Genomic DNA, 26,994 nt, shown 5'->3' with positions numbered 1-26,994 from the left:
TGTGTGTGTGAGATCAGCGAAAGAGTATTTGCTTAGTATAAACAGTGGCCCTGGGCTCAACCCCTAGTACAGAGAAAAGCAAAGAAACACATAAAAACGTACATAAAAAACAGATAATTCAGCTGCTCCTCTGGTGTCCCAAAGAAGTACCTCATTTCTGGAGATGAGCACCCAGAAGTCGGGTTTGGGGGTTACAGGGACCCAAGAGGGTCTAGCCTACACTCTTGACTACCTTCTGGCCCTTCACCCCCCATCACCTCTTTGTGGCCTTATAAGGGGGATGGGGGGTCTCGGGTTCAGGTCTGGTCAGGGCTACCTTTGGAAAAAAACCAAAAACATCTTGAGCCTAGCTCAAGGAAGGCTCCGCAGTAATTTGAGGCTCTAGACTCGCTTTTCCCAGCCTCGGTATTTTCCTGTGCGCTCTGGGCGACGCGCGCTCCGCTCCGCTGTGCCCACCGCCAGGGCAAGCTTTAGGGACAGACACCAGGCCACCAGCGGCCAGGCTCCAGAAGCAGGAGCACAGAGAAGATGAGACCTCCGTGAGGCCTAGAGTGGTCCCGGAAGTGCCCGCGGCTGGGGGAGGGGAGGATAGATTGTTGGGGGTGGTGCTGCTGGGTCGCGGGATGGGGTGGGGGGAGGGACACCTGGGGAGCAGGGCTCCAGGCCCTTGGGGGGCCGGATGTGGCTCCGCCCCGTCGGCCAGCTGGTAGCAGGGTCCAGCCTAGGCGCTCCCCTCTCCGTCCTCTCCACTGGTCCTCCTCGCTCCACTCCACCGGGCCCACCTGCGCTACAGTTGGCCCACCCTGTAGGTTCCCCAATTGGGTTCCCCAATTACTCACGGGCCTCCAGTTTGGAAACCCTGATTGCGCCCAGCGTTTGTCCTGTGTCCCCAGGCTTTGGCGGGGTATGAGCTCCCGAGAGAGGTGGGCGGTTTGGGATTCCAGATCTTTGGATTTTCAGTCTGGAAACATTTACCACATGGCTGGGGACAGATAAAGAACTCGTTGGTCATCTCACCTCTCCTCGCTCTCCAGCAGGTCACTGCCACACGTTCTCAGTGTTAGTAAATTGGTCATTGCCACCACTGGTAGATACGTTTAAGAACCAAGTCAGAGCGTTTGCAGGGCACGGGGATCTCTAAGCACTTGCGATGCTGAATCAGAAGCATTGCCAACTCGCCTCTGAAGGCAATCTGGGGCAGCGTGCGGTCATTCCGTTTTCAGTCCCAGCAATAGGCAGATCTTTGTGAGTTCGCGACTACACTGGTCTAAATAACAAGTTCCATGCCAGTCAAAGCTACACCACGAGATCCTGTCTCAAAACCCAAATAAATAACTTTTAAAAAAGCAAGCTTGGCCGGGCGGTGGTGGCGCACGCCTGTAATTCCAGCACTCTGGGAGGCAGAGGCAGGCGAATTTCTGAGTTCGAGGCCGGCCTGGTCTACAGAGTGAGTTCCAGGACAGCCAGGGCTAAACAGAGAAACCCTGTCTCGAAAAAACCAACCAACCAACAAACAAACAAACAAAACAAAAAACAAACCAAGCTTGGCCTTTTTTGTGTGTGCTAATTTATGAGTAGACAGCGACACCTGGTGGGGAATCTAAGCACTCTCAGGCCGTCTTAGAATGTGGGAAAAGAAACAGGAACTGAACTCCCTATCTCAAGGATGTTTTTCTCGATAAATCGGCCCATTCTTTCTAGGGAAGAGTAAATCCTTGGAAAGACTCTAATAGGTCTCCCTCTGTTAGTACAAAGTGAGGGGTTTCGAGTAAGAAGTTAGCTACAGGTGCAATATTGCCCCCTGGCGGCTCTCATGCGTATCACATACTTTGATCAAATTCAACCCCGTAGAGTGGTTTCAAAGACGTCCGTAATTCCATTCCAGGGTTTTGAGAAGGACAACAGGCATGTACGTGATACACAGGACATAAATGTAGGCAAAATAAATACCCATACAGAGAAAATAAATAATTTAAGAAGTTGGACTGCATAAAAGCGAAACGCTTCTGAGATTAGCTCAGGTTAGCTCTGCCACCCAGAGCTGTGGCTGTGGTAAGGTAAGTTTTGCACACAGTTTAAGAAGTGCCCAAAACCCAAAACAACAAACAAAGGCAGATAGCATCTTGACATCACAGTTTAATTAAAATTAATGCAAAAAATTCACTATGATCAAAATATAAACCGAAAATGAAGACGCGATGTCACCGGTTCGAGGTTCCGCTCCAGGATCCGATACGGCTCGTAAAGACACCATTAAATGACCCTTCTTCAGTCGTCCTACGTTAGTCCCACCTGCGCCAAAATTTGGCCGAGGATGATCCCTTGTGGCTAATGATGGGGAGACAGCAGAGGGACTGACCTGGCAAGGGAAGCCGTCTTGAGCGCTTGGGAAGAATTTGGTGGCAGAGCCTCCGGGCCGCACCGTGGCTCTTCCCAGGATGCCTTGCGAACCAGAGATGGAACGGGGTACAGAACCGTTGTTCGGGGTTCTGGCTGCGAGTGCTTCCCGGTCTCGGAACCGCTGCCATGGACCCCGCGGAGAACTACCGTGGCTTCATCTGGAACCAGAGCGCCCTGGGTTTAAGTATCCACAGCACCACAGACACGCTGGTGATGGCGTTCTACCTCTTGCTGGTTGTGTGCGTCGGGCTGTGGGTATGTGCTGACCTCTGGGCTGGGGTTACACCCTTCCTGCAGAGACCCGGCCTCCTCCTACCATTGTCATTCAGAAGGGATGGCCCTGCCCACCTTTGCCTGCCTCTCCCCACCCTTCCAACCAAGCACCACCTACCAACGTTAACAAAGACCATTGGGGACCACGGCCTCTTCCTATGTTCTACAACCGTCCCACCTGCCCACCTCGCCACCCTGCCTCGAAATACCAGTCAAGTAATTCACCTGTGGCCGCCCCGCTCCCTAGAACCCCAAACCTGAGTGGTATTTTGAAATACCATTGTATTGCTTGTGATTGATGGACACAAGCGTGCCGCTCTAACACACCGTCCTCTCTATCCACACACCTGTTCCCCAGCTGCAGATCTGGCCAATCATGCTCAAAGTGTCTGAGAATTCCTTTCATTTCCAGCGCTTACGTATTATAATTCCTAAATTATAAATCCAGAGGCATTGTAAAGCGGGCTAGAGGATGTACCTACCGGTGGTTGCATCCAAATAGTATATGACATTTATAAAAAGGGACTTGAGCTGAAAGAGTCCAGGAACCAGTTCTCCTTGCACGCCAAGGCACAGGCCTCTACTGTGACTTGAACTCAGATCCTGAAAGGATAAGAGGGAGGAGGAGGAGGAGGAGGAGGAGGAGGAGGAGGAGGAGGAGGAGGAGGAGGAGGAGGAGGAGGCTCAGATGCAAAGCTGTCTGACATATGACCGACTTGAGTATCCTCAGATTTTAGTGTTCACGAAGTCTCCAGGAACTGAGCCCCCATCCACATCAAGGGTCGACTGTACAGGCTCTGTGCTAAGCGGGAAAGAGGATCCTTAGCATAACTCCACGGAGATTAATATCTCCCTTCATTGGCTTCAGTCATGGGACGTCTATTTCCTGGTGACCTTAGCAGGGGCTCCTAGTATTTAAGCATTAATTTTGGGGTTCTTCCTCCAGTGCTGTTATTAGAAATTCTCCCTGCATCCCAGATTATTTTCAGCCCTAGCTGGGACCCATGTCTGGCCAAGATTTGAGAACCAGTACATCTGTTGCCCCTACTATTCTCCTTGGAGACATAAAACATGTATGCTATCTGGCATATTTTGATCCCTCTCCTTCTTTATATTATCTTTTAAAAAAGATTTATTTATTTTCTATGTATATAGTGTTCTGCCTACCTGTATTCCCGCACATAAGAAGAGGGCCATCAGATCCCATTAGAAATGGTTGTGAGCCGCCATGTGGGTGCTGGGATTTGAACTCAGGATCTTCGGAAGAGCAGTCAGTGCTCTTACCTGCTGAGGCTGAGCCATCTCTCTGGCCCCCAAGGCAAATCTTATAAAGGACAACATTTAGTTGGGGCTGGTTTACAGGTTCAGAGGTTCAGTCCATTATCATCAAGGCGGGAGCATGGCAGCATCCAGGCAGGCATGGTGCAGGAGGAGCTGAGAGTTCTACATCTTCATCTGAAGGCTGCTAGGAGAAGACTGACTCCCAGGAAGCTGGGATGAGGGTCTTAAAGCCCACACCCACAGCGGCACACCCACTCCAACAAAGCCACGCCCATTCTGACAAGGCCACACCCACTCCAACAGGGCCACCCCCTGGCCAGGCATAAACAAACCATCACAGCCTGTCAAGCGAAATGTACACAAAAGACTTAAGGAAGGAGTTGTTTTTCTTCCCTTGTCCATGTCATCATTCTGCGATAACCAGAGATTGTATCTTTTCTCTGTTCTTTCCAGAGCTTGGGCAAACACTCAGACACCTGTGCATACTTTGTGTGTTCTTCTAGAGCACAACCCAATTGTACACATTGGCTGCCTCGTGCTGCCTTTCCCTGCTGACATACCGGGGCGCCCCTCCCACGGACTAACGCTGAGAGACCAGGCTTGTATTTAATTAGGTGCAGAATAGCTAGACCAGCGCGCGCCCTCAGATTTCCCCGTGCATTGTTTCCCAACAGAGCATTCTTGTTGCAGGCCTTACTGTCACATAGTCGCGGGACAATCAAAGACTTCTTCCTGGCTGGCCAGAACCTAGCATGGTGGTTGGTGAGTAAGCTACTCTGTGACGGGCTGCTCGGTGTGTGTGTGTGTGTGTGTGTGTGTGTGTGTCTGTGTTGACTTGTTTAGTACTTTAACTATTGTCTTAAATCTGAAATAGTTTGAAGTTGCTAAATCAGAACTAACTGGATGACTGACTTCCTCCCTTCCTTCCTTTCTAAAAAAAGGTTCAGTCTTCGGGCTGGAGAGATGGCTTAGAGGTTAAGAGCACTGCCTGCTTTTCCAGAGGTCCTGAGTTCGATTCCCACATGGTGGCTCATAACTATGTGGCCCACAGGAATACCTGCAGGCAGAACACTGCATGTATAATGAATAAATCAATCTTTTTTAAAAAAGGGAGGTGAGCCGGGCGATGGTGGTGCATGCCTTTAATCCTGGCACTTGGGAGGCAGAGGCAGGTGGATTTCTGACTTCGAGGTCAGCCTGGTCAACAGAGTGAGTTCCAGGACAGCCAGGGCCACACAGAGAAACCCTGTCTCAAAAAAACCAAATCCAAAAAAAAAAAAAAAAAAAAGAGTTCTGACTGCTCTTCAGAAGGTCATGAGTTCAAATCCCAGCAACCACATGGTGGCTCACAACCATCTGTAATGAGAAACAAATAAAGAACCCATGGGCCAGGCAGTGGTGGCGCACACCTGTAATCCCAGCACTCTGGGAGGCAGGCAGGCGGATTTCTGAGTTCGAGGCCAGCCTGGTCTACAGAGTGAGTTCCAGGACAGCCAGGGCTACACAGAGAAACCCTGACTCGAAAAAAAAAATTTAAAAAATAAAAAAATAAAATAAAAATAATAATAAATAATAAATAAAAAAATAAAGAACTCATGGGCGGAGCGAGCAAGGCCTGAGCAAGAGGGAGAAAGGGAAGGTGGGGGTGGGAGGAGAAAAAAAACAAAAAGCTAACTCTCACAATATAAAGGGAATGTGTATCTCTTAAAAAAACAAAACAACACAAAATTTCATTAAAAAAAAAAAAAGATCTTTCCATGTATCCCAGGCTGACCTTGAACTCACAATCTTCTTGCTTTAGCCTCCTGAGTGCTTGGGTTACAGGTGTGTGCCCTGTAATTGGTGGTTTCTTTAATGTCTAGGTGTCCCCCACCCCCCACCTCTGCCACGTGGAAGTCCAGAACGAAGGAATGGCGCGCCTTACAGATGCGCATTCCTTTGTGCACATGCACAGGCCTTGAATGTCCTTCTCCATTTCCCTTTGTCTCACTTACTTCCTTGAAACAAGGTCTCTCTCTGAACCTGGGGCTAGCCTGGCAGCTAATGGAGCTCCCAGCAATCCTCCTGTCTCTGCCCTCCATAGCGCTGGGGGTTGGGGTGGGGTAGAGTCACACAGCAGCCGCACCTGTTTTCTGTGCAAGCATTGAGGTTTGAACTCAGCACCTCACGATTTAACAGCAAGCACTCTGGCCCACGGGGCCGCCCCGGCAACCCAATATCCCTATTTGAACAAGTTACAGTGCCCGACTTGAGAGGACATAAGCCGAGCGGGAAGTGCCCAGGCCAGATGCAGACAAAAGCCAAGCTTGCTTGTGCTGGGTACGGCAACCCAGAAAAGATCTCTCGAAGGCAGAGTTACCCAAGTGGGATTTGAAGTGGACCCTGCCTTTTCCGGGACAGTGGAGTGTGAGGTGTTCTGAGCAGAGGAACGGCGTGTACCTCAGCTGGTGCTGCGGAACAGATTGGTGCTGCATGGGGTGAGGTAGAAGGGAGAATCGTTGTGTGCTAAATAATGCTTTGGTTATTGTATTTGTTAAGGTCCTCTAAAAGGACAGGCTGATAGCTTTATATGTTGTATATGTATAGGTTGAATATGTATATGGCATACATGCATATGGCATATATGTATATGGTATATATGTATATGGTGTATACATATATGGTGTATATGTTATATATAGTGTATAGGAATATGATGGATATATAAATGTTGCATGTTTATATGTTGCATATAGCATATATGTATATGATATATGTAAATGTTGCATGTTTATATGTTGTATATGTATATGTTGTATATGGTGTGTATGTGTGTGATATATATGTAAATGTTGCATGTTTATATGATGTGTATGTATATGTTGTATATGTTGTATATATTGTATATGATATAAATGTTGCATTTTATATGTTGTATACATACATGTTGTATATGTATGTGGTATATGTATATATGATGTATATGTATATGTCATATATGTATATGATATAAATGTTGCATATTTATATGTTGTATATATGTGTTATATATGTATATAGCATATGAGTATATGGTGTATACATATATGGTGAATATGAATTTTTAAATATTTAATATATGAGTGCTCTGCTGCATATATATCCTCAGGCCAAAAGAGGGCATCAGATCCCCTTATAGATCGTTGTGAGCCACCAGGTCTTCTAGAGGCCTTGAACTCAAGACGCCTAGAAGAGCAGCTAGTGCTCTTAACCGTGGAGCCTCTCCTCAGCCCTTCAGTCTGTGTTGGAATCCTAGTGATGTTGGTTAGTAAAAGAATGCAGTAGCAACAGATGGATGTACTTGCTGGGGGTGGGGGTGGGGGTGGGAGGTGGGGGACGGGTGGGGTGGGGTGGGGGGTGATGGTGAGCAGGCAGCAAAGGCTTCCTTCTCCAACGTCCTTTTATCTGCGCTGCGTCCTTTTATCTGCGCTGCGCCAGAAGGCGCTTTTCACACCCAGGGTCCTCCTGCTTTAAAAAATCTGATCAAGAAAATCCCTAGAGTTGGGCAGTGGTGGTGCACACCTTTAATCCCAGCACTTGGGAGGCAGAGGCAGGCAGATTTCTGAGTTCGAGGCCAGCCTGGTCTACAGAGTGAGTTCCAGGACAGCCAGGGCTATACAAAAAAACCCTGTCTCAAAACAAAACAAAACAAAACAAACAAAACAAAACAAACAAACAAAAAAACCTTGAAGGAATGAGCAGCTGCTCTCAATTTGGTTGATTCCAGGTTGTCTTAGAAACACCATGACCCAAAGCAATTTGGAAAGGAAAGGGTTAATTCTTCTCACACTTCCACCTTGTAGTTCATCACTGAAGGAAGTCAGGACAGGAACTGAAAGAGAGCAGGAACCTGGAGGCCGGAGCTGAGGCAGAGGCCGCGGAGGGTGCTGCTCACTGGCTTGCTCCCCATGGCTTGCTCAGCCTGCTTTCTTACAGAACCCACAGCACCGCCAGCCCAGGTGTGGCCCCACCCACAATGGGCTGGGCCCTTCCTCATCAATTACTAATTAAGAAAATACCCTACAAGCTTGCTTAAAGCCCGATTTTATGGAGGCATCTTCTCAACCGAGGTTCCCTCCTCTCTGGTGACTCTAGCTTGTGTCAAGTTAACGTAAAACCAGCCGGCACACAGGTCTAGCTGAGCTGACAACCAGCGTTAACTATCAGAGTTTTGGAAGGAGATTCTGTCCAGGAGGACTGACTCAAACCCCACAGCAGTAGAGACTTCTGACCATCCACAGTTCTGCATCTGTGCTGGGAGTGCCCTGGGGGGGAAATAATTTTGTTTGGGTTTATTTCCCATCCTCTGATGCATATATATGCATTACCTGCAAGTCAACCTAGTTGTGGCTACCTCCCGCTCACTTGGGCCAGTCAGCATAATGTCATCAACATAGTAGATCAGATAATACTAGGCAGAGGAAACAGCCAACCCAGATCCTGTTGGACTACTTCCTGCCAAGGGGCTGGAGAGTTATTATACCCCTGACCTAGCACTGCGAAGGTTTACCGCTGGCCTCATTAAGTGAAAGTAAGCTGGTGTTTCTTATGAACGGGTATTGAGTAAAAAACATTTGCTGGATCAATAGCTGCATAACAGTTCCTGGGAGATGTATTAATCTGCACAGTTAGGAAACCACACCAGGCATGGCCGCAACTGGAATCACTACCTGATTACATGTCTGATAGTCATTGTCTGCGACTGACCTGACTCCTTCTTGAGTCAAATAGGAGAATTAGGAGATGTGGTGGAAGCCGCTGCTCCTGCATCTTTCAAGTCCCTGATCTTTCAAGACGCTAATTTCTGCAGTTCCTCCAGGGATTCAACGTTGGTTTGGGTTCACTATTTTCCCCTCCCACAGCATTTAGCATTTCAGACCATAAGGACCCTCAGTACACTGGTCCCGGAAACAATGTGGGAATTCTGCCAACTTCTAAGTGTATTTATTCCAGTTATACATCCTGGAATTGGAGAAGTTACCACGGGATTAGTTTGGCAACTTACTGTACCTACTGTGAGCTAGGCTTTAGTTAAAACTCCATCAGTCACCTGACCTCTGCAAGACCATACTTTAACTGGAGGGTCACATGATTCTTAGGGTCTCCTGGATTCAGTGTTGATTAAGAACCAGTATCCAATAGCCTCTGGGAAGTCTGATTGTTTTTATGTCTCTAAGGTACAGTTATCCTAGTAAAAGACCATATATCTCTCTAGGGAAGGGTAAGAGGAAGGCTAATTGTCAAACACTCGGGTATTGCGACACGTTCCCTCCTTAAAGAGCCTTGGGGATCTGTAAATGGACCCAAGTCTGGGAATTGGTTGATGGGCATGATTCTCTGATGTTGTGATCTAATACAGCCTCTCTTTTATTTGTTTCAGAGTTTATTTTTATTTTTAAGAATTTATTTATTTATTTTATACATGTGAGTACACTGTCACTCTCTTCAGACACACTGAAAGAGAGCATCGGATCCCATTACAGACAGTTATGAGCCACCATGTGGTTGCTGGGATTTGAACTCAGGACCTCTGGAAGAGCAGCACTCAGTGCCCTTAACCGCTGAGCCAACTCTCCAGCCCTGATCTAGAGCTTCTTATCTGTTTAATTCTAGGAAACACCATGCCTGATGAGCCAGCTCCAGAGGCCCATATGAGTCCCACCGCTATAACCCTCACTTTGCCAAGCGTTAGGAGCAGGGTTACTGTAGATATGGCTCTACCTCTGCCGCTCCTGCCGCTTCAGGGTACAATTAAACCCATGACATTGTGTTCACGTATTCTTTTGTTTGTTCTGGCCGAGTTTTTCATTTAGTGCTCTGTAGTTGGTTAACACACATTGGAATGGACTTACTGGGAGAGGGGAAAGGTACGTTCTTGTAGATGCCCAAGGAAATGTCAGAAAAGCTAAACATGGGCAGCATCTATCTGCTTTGGGGGGTTTCTGGGTAAACAGTACTTCCCCAGGCCTCTGCTTACACACACAGACACACAGACACACAGACACACACACACACATATGAGCCACTACTATAAATGCATATGTAGTGTATATATATATACACTACATATATAATATATAGTATTTCATATGAAAGGTAAAATATATTACAATATGTAATATGTAACAATATATTGTATAATACAATATATAATGTTATATGACATAATATATGGTATATAACATAGTTTATAAGCATGCGTCATACTGTATGTTAAAGATAGTATATAGTACATATATATTAAAGGGACACATATATGTTATATATATAGCATATAGCATATAGTATATAGCATATGGCATATAAGCTCAAAGATTAATAGGTAGTCTTGTAGGAACCTTGAAGAGATTAATGCAGACAGATGGTGGCCTGGCTTGTGAGGTTTCAGAGAGAAGTTTGGGAGTCTCTCACGGATTCTTCTGGACCATTTGTTGGAAGCTTTGCGCCAAGAATCTTTGTGCCAAGAATCTATGGTATCTGGTTCCCACGGCTGAAGAGTCAGCTGTGATTAACAATAGACTGTCACCGAGGAGGTAGGACCGTTGCATTCCTGGGATGGTCAGTACTGTGAGCCTAGGCTGAGACCGCCTCTCTGGGATGCACAAGGCCTTGTCACAAAGTAAAGAAATAGGCAATGCTCCACAAACCCACAAACCTACAAACCACAAACCCACAGCTCCACCAGAGGGGTTCTCTGTGCGCAGACACTCACTAGTGGCCGAGGACGGCCTTGAACTTACAACCCTGAACTTCTTTCTGATCCTCTTGCTCTCACCTCCCAACTGCTGGAATGGTGGGTTCCGTGGGATGAAACTCCGGCTTTGCACAGGCTTGGCAGGTGCTGTATGGCTGAGCCACACTCGCAGCCCGGAAACACAATCGACATCAGGGCTCTGACATGCAATTGTCTTCTGGTTTTCAGATGGGCATTTCCATTTATTCTTCAAACATTGGCAGCGGCCACTATATGGCCCTGGCTGGCACAGGCGCAGCTTCAGGAATTGCTGTTGGGGCGCTTGAATGGAACGTAAGTGATATCTTCTGCACCAAGCTATCTCTACTTGAGCATTGCACAAACATCTCATCACCCCCCCCAAAAAAACCCCAAAAAACCAAAAACCCCAAACAAACGAACAACAACAACAAAAAAACCTGCTTTTTAACCTTAAGTGACTGTTAAAAGATGCCTTGGAAAGTGTGGATTAACAGAGTCAAGTCTTCGGTGTTTCTTTTCTTTTCTTAAGATTTTTTTATGCATTATATTTTATTTTAAATTTTTTAAATTAATTTTTATTTATATGAGTACACTGTAGCTGTCTTCAGACACACCAGACTGGAGGGCATCCGAGCCACAAAGTGATTGCTGGGAATTGAACTCAGGATCTCTGGAAGAGCAGTCAGTGTTCTTAACTGCTGAGCCATCTCTCCAGTCCCTCTTAAGATTTATATATTTATTTTATGTATATGATTACACTGTAGCTGTCTTCAGACACACCAGAAGAGGGCATCAGATCCTATTATAGATGGTAGTGAGCCACCATGTGGTTGCTGGGAATTGAACTCAGAACCTCTGGAAGAGCAGTCAGTTTTCTTCACTGCTGAGCCACCTCTCCAGCCCATGTTTTTGGTTTTTCAAAAGGATTGTGCTCTTTTTCATTCTCCTTAGTAAGGCAAGAGACAGGGTATGTATGTGCCATGGGTCATAGGGATACAGTGCTCAAAGAATGTTACATCAGTCAGATGGGGAGAAGAGTCCCACACTGAAGTGTATGCATCTTTCTCTGTGGTATTCAGGAGCACAGGTGTGTGTGTGTGTGTGTGTGTGTGTACGTGCACATAAGCACACATACATGAGCGTCTGTGTCTTGAGTACATATTGAGAAAGGATTCAACCAAGCAACCTGAGATGGCGGACTAGTCACTACAAAGTTTCTAACTTGAAACACATGTTTCAATTATAAACAACATAAGATAAATTATAAACCATATAAAGTTACTGGATTATTTATTTAGTTGATGGATTTGTCTTGAGTTGATGGATTTGGGTGAACAGAACTTATTCGCCCAAGGGATAAATTAATTAATCTTGCATCATTCGCCTATTTATATAAATCATTTGTCTCGTTTGACTGATGAGAAAGTTACTGTGCTTTATATTCTTATAAACTATAAGAGATAAAGAATACTTCTACGGAGCCCAAACTTAATAAAATGTCTTTTTCTTTATCACCTTGTCTCTTTCTCTTTCCTCTTTACATTTTTCTTTCCTCCCTTCTCCTTCCCTCTTTTTTCCTCTCCCCTTCTTCCCCTTCTCCCCCTGCTTTTCCTTCTCTTTTTTCTTATTTCTTTGAGAGAGCACCTTACTATGCAGTCCTGGCTGGCCTGGAACTCCCTACATAGATCAGTTAATAAGAGACATTAATCCCATGCTCAAATTTCTTGCTGTCCTCTTGCCCCTGTGTCCTGAGCACTGGAATTGTATATATGTTCCACTACGACTAGTTTCTTTTCTTTGTTTAGATTATTTTAAAATTGCTTCATAAGTCACCTTAATTCTTATCCAGGAGTAGAAAAACAATATGCTAAAAAAAAATAACTTGGAGTGGAACTCCGTAAGTTAATAAACGTTCAGGGATAATGTGCTTGAAAGCTAGGTTTCTGGCGTCAAAAGGTTCACGTCTGGGTCTTCCTCTGTATGTGCCCATTAGCGACATGTCACCAGGTTGGAATCAGACAGTTGTAGAACCTGCATCTCTCTTATGACCTTGACCCACATGGGCCCCTGATTTAATTCTTCTCTTTTTTTTTCTTGGTTTCAGACTATATTTATGCTCTTTGTTCTTGGCTGGATATTTGTGCCTATCTATAGCAAGGCTGAGGTGGGTCCATTATCAGTTACTCTATAGTTTATGATATCTTTTTAAAAAGTGAATATTGCATGTGTAGGACATGAACACCATGACAGATAGATCACACTTGGTCAGTCTTTTTTATGTATGTATGTATGTATGTATGTATGTATGTATGTATGTATGTATTTATTTATTGGTATTTTGGGATTTGGTGGTTTTTTTGTTTTTTTGTTTTTTTTTTTTTTGAGACAGGGTTTCTCTGTATAACCCTGGCTGTCCTGGAACTCACTCTGTAGACCAGGCTGGCCTCGAACTCAGAAATCCACCTGCCTCTGCCTCCCAGAGTGCTGGGATTACAGGGGTGCGCCACCATCGCCCGGCTTGGTTGGTCTTTTGACCCTGCTATACACTCCGCTAAATCTGCAGATTCCTAAAATGTCTTGGGCAGACAGACACAACCTTCTTTTTACTTAGGAGCTTACCTTTCAAGGCTTTTTACAGGAAATATTTCAAAACATTATTTAAAAAAAAGATGCGGAAAAATGAAGAGAACCATCGTGTCAGTGACTAGAAGACTTAGCACCCCAAAATGCTATTTCTTCCCAGTTGGCCTATTCCCGGGATAAAATTCCACCCAAGAGGCAAAAGCAGGGCTCTGTGAGAAACTTGACACAATTATTTGAAAGTCAAAGGTGTAAAAATAGTGAAGGTGTTGTCAAAGAAAGACAGAGCTGTCTGAGACTAAGTGTTGACATGTATTAGAAAAGGTGTAGCCGGGCGGTGGTGGCGCACGCCTGTAATCCCAGCACTCTGGGAGGCAGAGGCAGGCAGATTTCTGAGTTCAGAGGCCAGCCTGGTCTACAGAGTGAGCTCCAGGACAGCCAGAGCTATACAGAGAAACCCTGTTTCCAAAAAACAAAACAAAAAACCCAACAACAACAAACAAACAAACAAAAAAGAAAAGGTCAACAAAACCATATTACATTAATTCAGAGATGAACACACAACCGTGGTGTAGACAAACATCCCTCAGAGGCCTATTAAAGGCTTAGTCTCCATCCCCTGATGCTACTGGGAAGCAAGAGAAGCTTCAGAGATGTAGAGTGAGGAGTCTTGGCCTTGGGTGGAATGCTTGTACTCCAATCCAGTCTTCCCTCTTTTTCTTCCGCCCACCAAGTGAATGGTTTTCTCTGCCACGCTCACTTGCTATGATGCTACCACAGGGACACAGCAATTGGCCCAACTGGCCATGGATCATGAGCCAAAATAAATACCTAAGGTATTGGTTGCAGTAATTAAAAGGTGGTTATAATGCAGACAGCACAAAGTGGGAAAGGGGAAACACCCAGATCCAATCAAGTCTTCGCTTGCAAATGATCATTGCAATGAGTCACTCACTGGTCTGTCTAAAGTCTGTCAGAGGCCGGCTCCAACAGTGAGTTCAGTCATCCAAGGAGGAGATGTGGGGTAATGGAAACCAGGCACACACACTTGGTGGATGAAGCAAGGCTCCAAACACTTTAGTTTTTCTCTTAGTCCTTATATACTTAAAAGAAATCTCTCATGCAGGAAACACACACACACACACACACACACACACGTCACAATCACTTTTTTTTTTTATTATATGTAAGTGCACGGTAGCTGTCTTCAGACACACCAGAAGAGGGCATCAGATCTCATTACGAATGGCTGTAAGCCAACATGTGGTTGCTGGGATTTGAACTCAGGACCTTTGGAAGAGCAGTCAGTGCTCTTAACTGCTGAGCCATCTCTCCAGCCCCACAATCACTTCTTAATCATGTGTTTCAACTACACATAATGATTACAAGTTTCATATTCTTTTTAAAAAGATTTGTTTATTTTATGTATATGAGTACACTGTAGCTGTACAGATGGTTGTGAGCCGTCATGTGGTTGCTGAGCCATCTCACCAGCCCAAGTTTCACATTTTTTAAAAAGATTTGTTTATTATATATAAGTACATGGTAGCTGTCTTCAGACACACCACAAGAGGGCATCAGATCTCATTACAGATGGTTGTGAGCCACCATGTGGTTAATGGGAATTGAACTCAGGACCTCTGGAAGATGCTAAGTGCTCTTAACCACTGAACCATCTCTCCAGCCCCTTAACCTAATTTTTAAAACCATACATATCTTTAACATTTTTCTACGAAGTCTTCAGCTCAATCATTAATCTATCTGAGTGGCAATGCTCCTTGGGAAATAGCCACTATTGTTATGCATTGTGATTGTATTGCCCAGTGGGGACTTAGAGACCACCCCCTAGGATGTTCATACATGACAAAAAACAGGGTGACCAAGTCAGTAACATAGCAGGGCCCTGTTTGCTGAAGGGAAACATACTTTGCCTCTCCAAGGTAAACTCACTGGGGCTTTGCTGACTGGAGAATTGTTTTCCTCGGATTGCAATACTGGCTGTGCTTCCTCCTGCTCCACGGCTACCTCAGAGGTCCCTGGCTTCTGTCACACCATCAGTATTGGATCCTCACTGGGATTCCTCCGGGGTTATCCGCAGTTGCCCCGTGTCATGGAGAGCCTGCAGCTTTAGATCTTATACTCCAACGGTTCACAGATTATGCAGATTTTGGGGTGGGCCAACTGAGAGCCCTGGATCTGGGTGTCCATAGGCTGGAGGCAGGGTTAGCTCTTCAGACTCTCATATCCTCAGGGCTGACCCGCCCGCACCCAGGCCTCCAGAGCCAGCTCCACTGTGCACAGGGCCCACTGGGTTGGGAGACCTTTAATGCCTGCTTTTATTTCACTAGGGGTTTTGGGTCTGTTTCAGTTGTTTATCTGATCCTGATTTAACATCGATAAGTCATATATATCAAGAAATGTATTCATTTCTTGTAGGTTTTCCAGTTAGGTGGAGTATGGATTTTTTTTTTAAAGATTTATTTTATTTATATGAGTACACTGTAGCTGTCTTCAAACACCAGAAGAGGGCATCAGATTCTCCTGTAGATGGTTGTGAGCCACCATGTGGTTGCTGGGAATTGAACTCATGACCTCTGGAAGAGCAGTCAGTGCGGTTAACCGCTGAGCCATCTCTCCAGCCACGAGTATGGATTTTTTAAAGTATGTTTTTTTTCTCTGGATTTTCCCCAGTATCTGTGGTGCTGTCACCCTTTTCATCTGTAATTTTATTAATTTTTTTCTCCTTTTATCTTTTAGTTAACTTGGCTAAGCGTTTGCCAATCGTATTAATTTTTCTCAAAGAACTAACTTCAGGGTTTTAAAATTTTTATTCTTTGTATTTTTTAAAAATTTCAATTTTATTGATTTAAACCCCGAGGTTGCTTATTTCTTGCTGACTACTCGTTTTGGGGTGTAAACTGTTCTCTTGTTATGGGAGCCCAAACAGTCACCTTAGAAACAGGGTGGGGACTCTAGAACCTTCCTGGGAGAATGACTGACATATGTCAGAGTGTGACGTAGAGTCAAAGAAAGGCTAAGAGAATGAAGCCTACGTGAGCTTAGGCAAAGGTCTCCGGGCCCGTGAGGACCTCAGCCGAGTCCTTGTGAAGCTGTAGTCTCATTAGGTTTTCATTGCTGTGAAGAGAGACCATGACCAAGGCAACTCGTAGAAAGGACATTTAATCAGAACTGGCTTACCGATTCAGAGGCTCGGTCCATTACCATCAAGGCGGGAACATGACAGCATCCAGGCAGACATGATGCAGGAGGAGTTGAGAGTTCTACATCTTGTTCCTAAGGCAACCAAAAGACTGGCTTCCAGGCAGTTAGAATGGGCTCAAAGACCGCCCTCAAAATGACACACTTCCTCCAACAAGGACACGCCCACACCAACAAAGCCACGCACAGTTTAAAAACTGGGACCACGCCCATTCCAACAAGGCCACACCTTCCAATCATGCTACTCCCTGGGTTGAGTGTATTGAAACCACTACCCAGGCAGAATTTGAGTTGGAGCTCACAATGGATGTACGTGACAAAGCACACAAACTAGCCAGGACAAAGGGAGGCACTACCCTCTCCCCGATTCACTTCTCTTGAGCCAGGAGCTGTTGGGGCCAAGTGGCATGTGATCACTGAGGGCACAGTCCTTGTGCTCAGGGCGGCGCACACCGCCCGAGATGACGTAAGAAAACAGGACTCTACGGGACTGGAGTGTTCACGCAGGGGCAGCTGAGAACTGCCTGAATTGTTAGGGTCCATCTCCCACCAGCCAAACGTGACAAAGCACTCCCGTTTGTTCTGTAATGGGTAATTTACTATTATTGCACATTTTTAATTAGCTGGGTTTATTTCTGCATTCCTAAGATCGAGCAGAGCCTGGAACCTAAGCTGTTGGAAGACAGCCATCCCAGTCCATGGCTCCTTCTGCTGTGACAGAAGGAACACCATGACCAAAAAACAAGTTGGGGAGGTTTCTTTGGTTTACACTTCCACATCGCTGTTCATCAGTGAAGGCAGTCAGGACAGGACCTCACACAGGGCAGGAACCTGGAGGCAGGAGCTGATGCAGAGGCCACGGAGGGGTGCTGCTTACTGGCTTGCTCCCCATGGCTTGTTCAGCCTGCTTTCTTACAGAACCCAGGACCACTAGCCCAGGGATGGCCCCACCCACAGTGGCTGGCTGTCCCCCACCAATCACAGACTGAGACAGTGCCTTACAGCTAGCCCTCAAGGAGGCAGTTCCTGCATGGAGGCAGTTCCTGCATGGAGGCTCCTTTCTCTCTGATTACTCCAGAGTATCAGGTTAACCCACAAAACCAGCATGTACAGACCTAAGCTGCCTCTTCTCCCGTCTTGATCAGACCTCAACTGCCGCCAAAGGCAGCGAGCCCACATCTTGTTCTCTGTGCCTTTTCCACGATCTGGCAGCATCTCCGTGACATACCATCTGACAGCGACTTGCTCTGCTGCCTTGGCAGGTGGTGACGTTGCCGGAATATCTGAAGAAGAGGTTTGGCAGCCTCCGGATCCAGCTGTTCTTCACGGTTGTTTTCCTAATAGTCTACATCTTCAGCAGGATCTCAGTGAGTCCTTGCACACGGAGAAGGGGACCGGCCGGGCAAGTCCCAGGAAAGCCTCTGCACAGAGGTGACCTTCCTCCTCCGAGTAATGATGGGGAGGGAGTGTCGTCTACGGAAAGCTGTGTGGAGACACACAGGGAAGTGCCTCCTTGTCTCTACTCCCTCCGAGTCTGTTATTCTCTTTATGAGGAGCACAGTACCAGTGTGTGAAGGTAATTCATGGGCGTATTTGCTCATTATATGTCTTCTCCGTTTCCACTCAAGTGACCTGAGACCATGGGCCTTTTCCGAGGTGTTTACTGCGCTGCCACCTGAGCCTAGTTTTGCACACATGACACTGAAGAGAAGTCACCAACCAAATGAGCGGCATTTGCCACGTTCTCTTTATTCCCCATGATCTCAGTGAGGGCAGAAGCTAAGCTTTGCCAGTCCTTGTCTTCTGAATACGGCAGAGTGTCTACAGCATTGTGGGGCCTTAGCAGTCATCTGAGGGAATAAATCCTTGGATGAATCTCTGTCTTTTTTTTTTTTTTAAGTATTTTTTTTAAAGATTTATTTACTTTCTGTATGTGCTCTATCTGCATGTACACCCACGGGCCAGAAGAGGGCAGCAGATCCCACCGGAGATGGTTGTGAGCCACCATGTGGTTGCAGGGGGAATTGAACGCAGTACCTCTGGAAAAGCAGCCAGGGCTCTTAACTCCTAACTAAGCCATCTCTCCAGCCCATCTGTGCCCATTTTATACTTGACTTTGGAGGGCAGAATAAGAAAAAGTTGGGCTGGAGAGATGGCTTAGTGGTTAAGAGCACTGACTGCTCTTCCAGAGGTCCTGAGGCCAATTCCCAGCCATCACATAGCAGCTCACAACCATCTGTAATGGGGATCTGATGCCCTCTTTTGGTCTGTGTGAAGAGAGCTATAATGTACTATAGTATACATAAAATAAATACATCTTTAAAAAAGGGGGGGGGTTGCTGGAGAGATGGCTCAGCAGTTAAGAGCACCAACTGCTCTTCCGAAGGTCCTGAGTTCAAATCAAAGACAGCTATGGTGTACTTACATATAATAATAAATAAGTCTTTAAAAAAAGAAAAGATTGGGAGGCAGAGGCAGGCGGATTTCTGAGTTCGAGGCCAGCCTGGTCTACAGAGTGAGTTCCAGGACAGCCAGGTCTACACAGAGAAACCCTGTCTCAAAAAAAAAAAAAAACAAAAAACAAAACAAAACAAAAACAAAAAATACAAAAAGAAAAGAAAGAGAAAGGTCAGCCAGGTAATGTGCAGGTGGTTCAAGGTCAGGGTCAGCTGCGTCAGTGGTTGACAAACCCAGTCAGCAGGCCAATCCAATGAATGGTTGCCTTGTGCAGCCCTTGGGGTGAGAACGATTCTCATACCTAATTTAGAGGACTGAAAAACCTAGAGGCAGTGCAGTGTACAGCCCTCAAAGTCTACAATATCTATCACGTGGTCTTGTACAATAAGCTTGCCAACCCGGCGAGCTTGTTAAATGTATGGGTAAATGGAGAACTAAAAGTCTCCATTGATGCGCCGGCCCATGCTGCCTCCAGGGGCCATGTCTGAGAAACACCTTTCTGTTTTATTTATTATATGTAAGTATACTATTGCTGTCTTCAGACATACCAGAAGAGGGCATCAGATCTCATTACGGATGGTTGTGAGCCACCATGTAGTTGCTGGGATTTGAACTCAGGACCTTCGGAAAAAAGCAGTCAGGTCTCTTAACCACTGAGCCATCTCTCCAGCCCAAGAAACAGCTTTCTAGAAGAGCCCATCTGAAGGCCTGGCCTCATTTCCTTTCATTTGCTTTGCCTCCCCACCCCCCCAGCCCCATACACACCTGGTACCAATAATTATTAGAAAGATAACGCAAAAGGTGTTTTTCTTGAACAGATGCTTACACACACACACACACACATACACACACACATGCACGCACGCATGCACAGGCCATGGTCTTTCTTTAGCTGTAGAATTACACTCTCAGAGCATAATCCCCACCCTGAGGCAAAGCTGCATTAACTGGGCAACTTGGGCTAACCCATGCCCTTGGTTAAACTCAGAGAGCACAGAATTGGGACAGACCTCTCTTGGTGTCCACTGGTGGTAGGGGGCTGCCCAGAGGACACCTCTCTCACATGGCTTCCAAGGCTTGTTTCATTCTGGGGTGGCTGTTGATTCGGCTGGAGATGAAGGTGCACCTGCTAACCTCGCGCCCATTTCAGATGGAGATTGGCTTTGGCGCCATGTTCTTGAAAATGGTTTGGGACAGCGATATTTACCAGACAATGCTGACCGTGCTGACCATCATTGGTCTGTATACTATCACAGGTGAGGCCGCCCTAATCACACCTGAACTTCTACTGACAGCAACCACTCCGGCAGAGACCTAGGAACTACTGGGGCTTCCCCTAGTCTGTAGATGTCAGGAAGTATGATGGGGTCCGAGCTATCTCTAGCAGCCATGTTGGGTTGGAATAATCTCGTCCCAGAGCGATTGATGACAGATCAGCAGCGATCACGTGTATGGCGAAACGGGGCACGACACTGTGGGTGACCAGGTGACAAAGTGGGAGTGCAGAAAGCAGAGAAAGGGAATGAGGTAGGCCCTCGAGGAGGACATCTGGTCAAGCCTTCAGATGGGCTTTTAGAAAGGCGATTCTCAGACATGGCCCCTGGAGGAGGCAGCGTGGGCTCCTTTTGTCTGCACGCCCCGCCCCCCACCTCCCAAGCATCACAGCCCACGGATATCGACATGGCCTCTCCGGCAGCGACACAGACGGTGGACATCCGAGGGACAGGGATATTGAAGATTAGCACTACATGATTGGTGGTTACCGATGGGAGTAGGGGTAGGGTGGGACTCACTTCTGTTTCCGGGGCTGACCTCTGTAAGTTTGCCCAGCTCCAGTGACTATATGGACCACACAGCTTGGACTTTAAATTATTAATTAATTTACTAGTTGGGGAGGCCACCAAGGTGGGTGGCGGCAAACCTGGAAGGACTGGGAAGCCAGGGTGATCGGGATACATTATGTGAACTATCCAGATGATCAATTAAAAATATTATGTTATATACAAAAAGGCAAATCTCACGTATGCAACCTCTGCCTAGGGTAGGAGCTCTCAGCAGTCATTTTGTTCTACACAGTGTGGCCAGAGGTCAAGGAGAGATAATCAGAGGGAGAGAAAGCAGTCACAAGTTGCCCAGTCGTGGCAAGGAGTCTAAGCTGGCTTTTTCTTCCTAGCGATATTCGGTGATGCTTGGAGACAGTCTGGGCTGTTAAAACTGGGCAGGGACTGAGGGAAGGTGCCATCTATCTGGTAGAGCCCAGGAACGGAGCTTCCAGACTGAGTCTCTGGGAAAATGGTCAGAGTTTACTCACTTTTTAAAAGACATGGATAGCAAAGGAAAACTGGACTTAGAAAGTCAAAGCATTCTACTGCTTCGATGTTGTCTTCTGTTGCTGCTGTTGCTGTCTGGGGACAGATAACATCATTCGAACACAGAAAGAAGGGACGAACCCGTCTGGAACAAGCGAGCGGTGGGCGCATTAACTCGGGAGACGCCCACAACTGCTCTTTCATTACTTTGCAAAGTTGTACTTGTAGGCACAGAACAGTACTATTTCTGAAACGGTATGGAGTTTACACCTTCAGAATTTATCCCATTGCTTTTAGTAGGAGTTTTATTGGGTCAACAAAATTGGAAAAACGGGGGGAAAAACCCACCCCAAAGTCCACAAAATATGGGAGGGAGACAAAGAGAGAAGGAGGGAGACAGAGGGAGGGAGAGGGAAAGAGGGAGAGGAAGAGACAGAGGGAGAGGGGGAGAAGGAGAGGGAGAAGGAGAGGATGGGTTAGATTTATCAGATGTAGATCTGTAAGGAATCTGAAAGGAGGTTGGGTGGGGCAGGGCATACAGAGCAGACAATTTTCCAGTTGCTATGAAGCTATGAACAGGAAGTACTATGGCTTTCTTTTCCTTTCTTCTTCCTCTTCAGGCGGCCTGGCCACTGTGGTTTACGTTGAGACCCTACAAGCCGGTATAATGGTTTTGGGCTCAGCCTTGTTAATGGGTTACGGTGAGTAAGTGCCACTCCTCCCCCACCCCCGCACCCCCAGGCGACATCTTTGACTCTAGGGTTACACGGGGCTCATGAGCTGCTGCATCTTACATGGGTGAAGATGAAGTGACTGAACTAGTCAGAACCCAAGAGCACAGGTCAAAGGTGAGCAGATCAAAGGTCAAGCTGTAAGTTCTGAAGGCACCCTCGCTGCAGGGGTAAGGGGAGTGACTCCACGGCTATGGTCCAGCGTGCCCCTCCCCAGCCCATATAATGTTCTTGGTTGGAAGCCCCTTCCATTTGCCTGCTCAGGTCCAGAAGAGTCACCCCAAGCTGTGTGATTCGACACACTCAGTTCACCGCCTCACAGCATACCCGTGCCATCCCGTAGATATCAATGACTGCTTCACAAATAAATCACACATGCTCCATCCAAAAGTTCTGCCGCTCACACAAAGTGTCCTTCCCAGAAAGTACAGCCCAAAGAATTAAGCACTCTCATTCTCTAAATGGGAATGAATTAATAGCCGATTGAGAGGGCTCAGTAGAGTGGAGGTGACAGGCGTGCTTGTGGTATATGTGCAGCCTCAGAGAGGAGACCTCAGACACTCCACTATTCAATACAAGCTGTAAGCTATCTGGAGATTGACAGCCTTTTACAGAGTCCTTTTGTTCCCACTTTACTCACACTGTTTATCATGAGTGACTTTTGAGCTGTAACAAGTGGGACATGCACACACACACTCACACACACACACACACACATACACACACACACACACACACACATTTTTCCCCTCTGGTTTTCATCCAGCCTGTAAGGGTTTTGTTCATTTTAATTATTTTTTATTTTTTTTATTTTTAATTATTTTTATTTTTATTTATTTATTTATTTTTTATTTGGTTTTTTCGAGACAGGGTTTCTCTGTGTAGCCCTGGCTGTCCTGGAACTCACTCTGTAGACCAGGCTGGCCTCGAACTCGGAAATCCGCCTGCCTCTGCCTCCCAAGTGCTGGGATTACAGGCGTGCGCCACCTCCGCCTGGCTGGTTTTGCTCATTTTAACATGCTGAAAAAGTGTCTCATTTCTCAGAGCCGTCTTACTTCTTAACTCCCAGATATGGTAAGATTGAGCACTTTTCAGTCAGTTTCCCCCCCTTTTTTTTATTACTAGCTTATGATGCTCACTTTATTTCCAGAACTTGCTTTTGGCCGCTGATGTATGAGAGTGGTTGTGAGCATGAAGCTAATCTGTTCTTTCAGGCTGAGAGCCGATCTTTGTGTGGTTTGTGCGCGTGCGTGCGTGCGCATAGGCTGGAGGAGTGTGCATGTGCAGGAGTGTGGCACGAAGCGGAGGAGAGTCTGTTGTTTTGCTTTAGCACTTTCGCTAGGATTCCCAACTCTAACTCCATGTAATTGAACTCAGGACCTCTGGGATTGCTTCTTGTTCCTGATATGCCTTCTCATGTTTGTCATTGCCATTGTCTTAGTTAGGGTTTCACTGCTGTGAACAGACACGGTGACCAAGGCAACTCTTGTAAAGACAACATTTAACTGGGGCTGGCTTACAGGTTCAGGGATTCAGTCCATTATCATCAAGGTGGGAATATGGCAGCATCCAGGCAGGCATGGTGCTGGAGGAGCTGAGAGTTCTACATCTTCTTCAAAGGTTGCTAGCAGAAGACTGGCTTGCAGGCAGCTAGGATGAGGGTCTTAAATCCCACACCCACAGTGACACACCCACTCCAACAAGGTCACACCCACTCCAATATGGCCACACCCACTCCAACAAGGCCACGTCCTCTAATCCTGCCACTCCCTAGGCCAAGCACATACACACCATCACAACCACACTCATCATTCATTTGGCATGGTGTGAGTGGACCTCAGGAGACCCTCACTGCCTCACTGGTGCGATTGCTTCCCGTGTGATAGCCCACTCTGTTGGGCAAATGTCTTGCACATCAATATGAAGATGAATGTTCTTTGCCTAGATAAATTAATAATTTTATGGAATTTCTGACTTGATTTAAGTAGTTTTAGGAAGTGTGAGCCGGGCGGTGGTGGCTCATGCCTGTAATCCCAGCACTCTGGGAGGCAGAGGCAGGCGGATTTCTGAGTTTGAGGCCAGCCTGGTCTACAGAGTGAGTTCTAGGACAGTCAGGGCTACACAGAGAAACCCTGTCTCAAAAAACCAAATCCATAAAAACAAAACAAAACAAAACAGAACCAAGAATGAAGTGTGCCCTGTCCTGCTCGTGTGGCAAAAGCTGCCTGAGTTAGAGAGAGGAGCACAGGCAGGGTTCATGTGTACAGAGCCATAGCGGGGGTCACGCCACGTGGTAGGAACCCGAACTTAAGCCAGGTGAACTTCCTCTCCCAGCCTTTGTTGAGCAGGGATTCCCTGCTAGTCAGGATCCTGCTCCACCTAGGGTGGAGTGCTCAGAGTGAAGGTTAAGCTCACTGTTCCTCCAGGTGTACGAATTCCTGAATTAAGCAGGTGACCCACCCAGCTGCCTGAGCAATGGAGCCAAGAACCCCAGACCACTTCCCTGGAGCTCACCCCGGAGTCTGGGGGGGAGGGGCTCGCTCAAACTCTTAAACTGTCAGACCTCCATTAAACTTGGGCCTTGATCGGCAATACTGCTGTTCTGGCCCTCATTCTTTCCACCGCCCTCCTATCTATCCCCCAGCTTCTCTTCCAGGGACCCAGTTCTCGTAGCTGCTGGCAGCTACATCCACACATCATCACAAGCATGTCACTGTAGAGCAGGAAGGCTAGGCTTGGGACAGGTTAAAATGAATGAAGAAAGCGTATACCCCAGGTCAAGCCTGAGCTCCTTGATCTTGGGATCTAGGGTTGAGGTGACAGGTTTGTGCCTTGTAGCAGGTTATAATAAAGAGCAAATCTATTACGAATACAAGAACAGAAAGCAGATGATTGGCCCACCTCACTGCCAATCAGAACTTCAAAAAGTAAGGCGTGAGATAGACGACCTGCCTCTTAGTACAGGATGTTGACAACCAAGCACAGGGAAAAGATTCTGCTACAGACTTGGCCTGCTTAAACTTTGTTAATATGTGACTAAAAAAAAAAATCACTGCTTTGTGGTCACAGTGAGCTCTTGGAAAGAAAGATTGATGAGAATTGTTCAGTTAGATATAAGTTTCGTATAAGAAATATGTAATCACTATCCTGTTGTGATTTCCTTTTGTCCGATGATTTTAATCTGTTTTCAAAGAATATGTTTTTGTGGTGACTGTCTCTGGAGAATGTGCAACTTGTGGCTACTTTAAAAAAAAACTTTGTCTTAAGGGGTATAAGAAGGGGTTAAGAGAAGAAATAAATCACCGGAGGCATTTGCTTGAGGCATTCTGTGTGTGTGAGAGAGAGAGTGTGTGTGAGTGTGTATGTGATTGTGTGTGAGTATGTATGTAATTGTGTGTATGTGAGTGTGTGAATGTGAGAGTGTGTGAGAGTGTGTGAAAGTGTGTTGTACATGTGTGTGTGACTGTGAGTGTGTATGTGTGTGTGTTTGATTCCCTTCCTTTCCTTTCTTTTCTCTAATAACTGGCTGCCATACCTGTCGGTATCTGGACTGACTCTCAGTGCTGACCCCCATCAACTGCCTGCCTTGGTTTACCCTGTGATGCCAAAGCTGGTCTTTGCCATGGAGGAAAGTTTACCTAAGATGTGTAACACATTTTGTTGGCATCTAAGGGAAAATAATGTTAATCTATTTTTAAACCAAGATTCTTTAGATAATCTATGTTGGAATTTCAGTTAAAAACTGGTATGAAACTAACGTTTTTAGTCTCTCTCTCTTTCTTTTTTGTTTTTTGTTTTTTGTTTTTTGTTTTTTTTTTTTTTTTTTGAGACAGGGTTTCTCTGTGTAGCCCTGGCTGTCCTGGAACTCACTCTGTAGACCAGGCTGGCCTCGAACTCAGAAATCTGCCTGCCTCTGCCTCCCAGAGTGCCGGGATTACAGGCGTGCGCCACCACGCCTGGCTCGTTTTTTTTTTTTTAGTTTCTACAGATAAAAATTCTAGGCCTTTAGGCATGGCTGGACCCAGAGTTAAGAATGGACCAGGTAGACAAAAGATCTCCCAGATGTTGCACCAACAAGAACCCAGAGGAAGTAATACTTGTGACAGCTTCAGCAGAATCCTAGAGCGTATTGTATTTTCTCTAGTCCGGCCAGGGACTTGTGTGTGCTCCTCCTTACTGGTCGCTCACCAGGAGACAGGGAACGCCAGCTAAGCCAGGGTCCTCCAGAAGACTTCAAAAGGGGACGATTTGACTCATGCTACACAAAGCACGCACACCTTTGAAAGAAGGGTTCTGGAACCAGATAAAGGAGGTGGGGTTCCGAGCACACAGCCCAGTGGCCACTGAATTTCTTCTCCCTGGAAGTGCCAGTCTTTTCCCGCACCCATGATGCGTTGATTCTACACAGCTCTTATATTTTATAGTGGGAGACAGGTCACAGTGGGTCTTATTTCCAATGTTGGGTCTTCAGTTAGGTTCTTTCTAATATTCATCAAGGAACTGATAAATACATCTTTTGTTTTTCTTTGTTTTTGTTTCCAAAGCCTTTTATGAAGTGGGAGGGTATCAGGAGCTGGTGAATAAGTACCCAGAAGCCATCCCAAGAAGGATCCAGGAGGCGAACTGGACGGCCAAGCCCGAGTGCTACACACCCCGTCAGGACGCTTTCCATATTTTCCGAAACTGTGTCTCTGGAGACATCCCTTGGCCGGGACTCATCTTAGGTGCCACTACTGTGTCTCTGTTCTATGGGTGTGCCGATCAGGTAATTGAACGCACGGTCACTGACATGACTGTTCATTAGTGTCCCTGCATATGCAGGCCACCACGGCTTGTCTGCTCTTGCTCATGGTTTGCCTCCTAATCTGTAATTGTAGCCTCAATAGTATTGTAAGAAATACCTTTTTCCTCCAGTTGATCTAAATGGTGAAATGTATTGTTTAAGTATTTATGATACTTTAGCCTTGATAATATGTTTTTGAAGCACTCTCTAGCGTTTGTGATTTGGAGG

General features: G+C 46.3%; 1 protein-coding gene across 1 annotated transcript in view; it reads left to right on the top strand.

Moving 5' to 3' along the window:
• The first annotated feature begins 2,526 nt into the window (after nt 1-2,526).
• The window catches only part of LOC127670210 (sodium/glucose cotransporter 1-like), a 45,927-nt gene continuing 21,459 nt past the window's right edge, over nt 2,527-26,994 (top strand). The window contains exons 1-7 of the mRNA XM_052164587.1: nt 2,527-2,655; nt 10,895-10,999; nt 12,792-12,851; nt 17,749-17,853; nt 20,094-20,199; nt 21,873-21,953; nt 26,528-26,748. Coding sequence (XP_052020547.1) covers nt 2,527-2,655; nt 10,895-10,999; nt 12,792-12,851; nt 17,749-17,853; nt 20,094-20,199; nt 21,873-21,953; nt 26,528-26,748 — 807 coding nt within the window. The remainder of the gene's footprint in view (nt 2,656-10,894; nt 11,000-12,791; nt 12,852-17,748; nt 17,854-20,093; nt 20,200-21,872; nt 21,954-26,527; nt 26,749-26,994) is intronic.

Source organism: Apodemus sylvaticus, chromosome 19 (assembly GCF_947179515.1).
Source record: "Apodemus sylvaticus chromosome 19, mApoSyl1.1, whole genome shotgun sequence".
NCBI classification, from domain to species: Eukaryota; Metazoa; Chordata; class Mammalia; order Rodentia; family Muridae; genus Apodemus; species Apodemus sylvaticus.
This window is presented reverse-complemented; position numbering and strand designations above follow the sequence as displayed.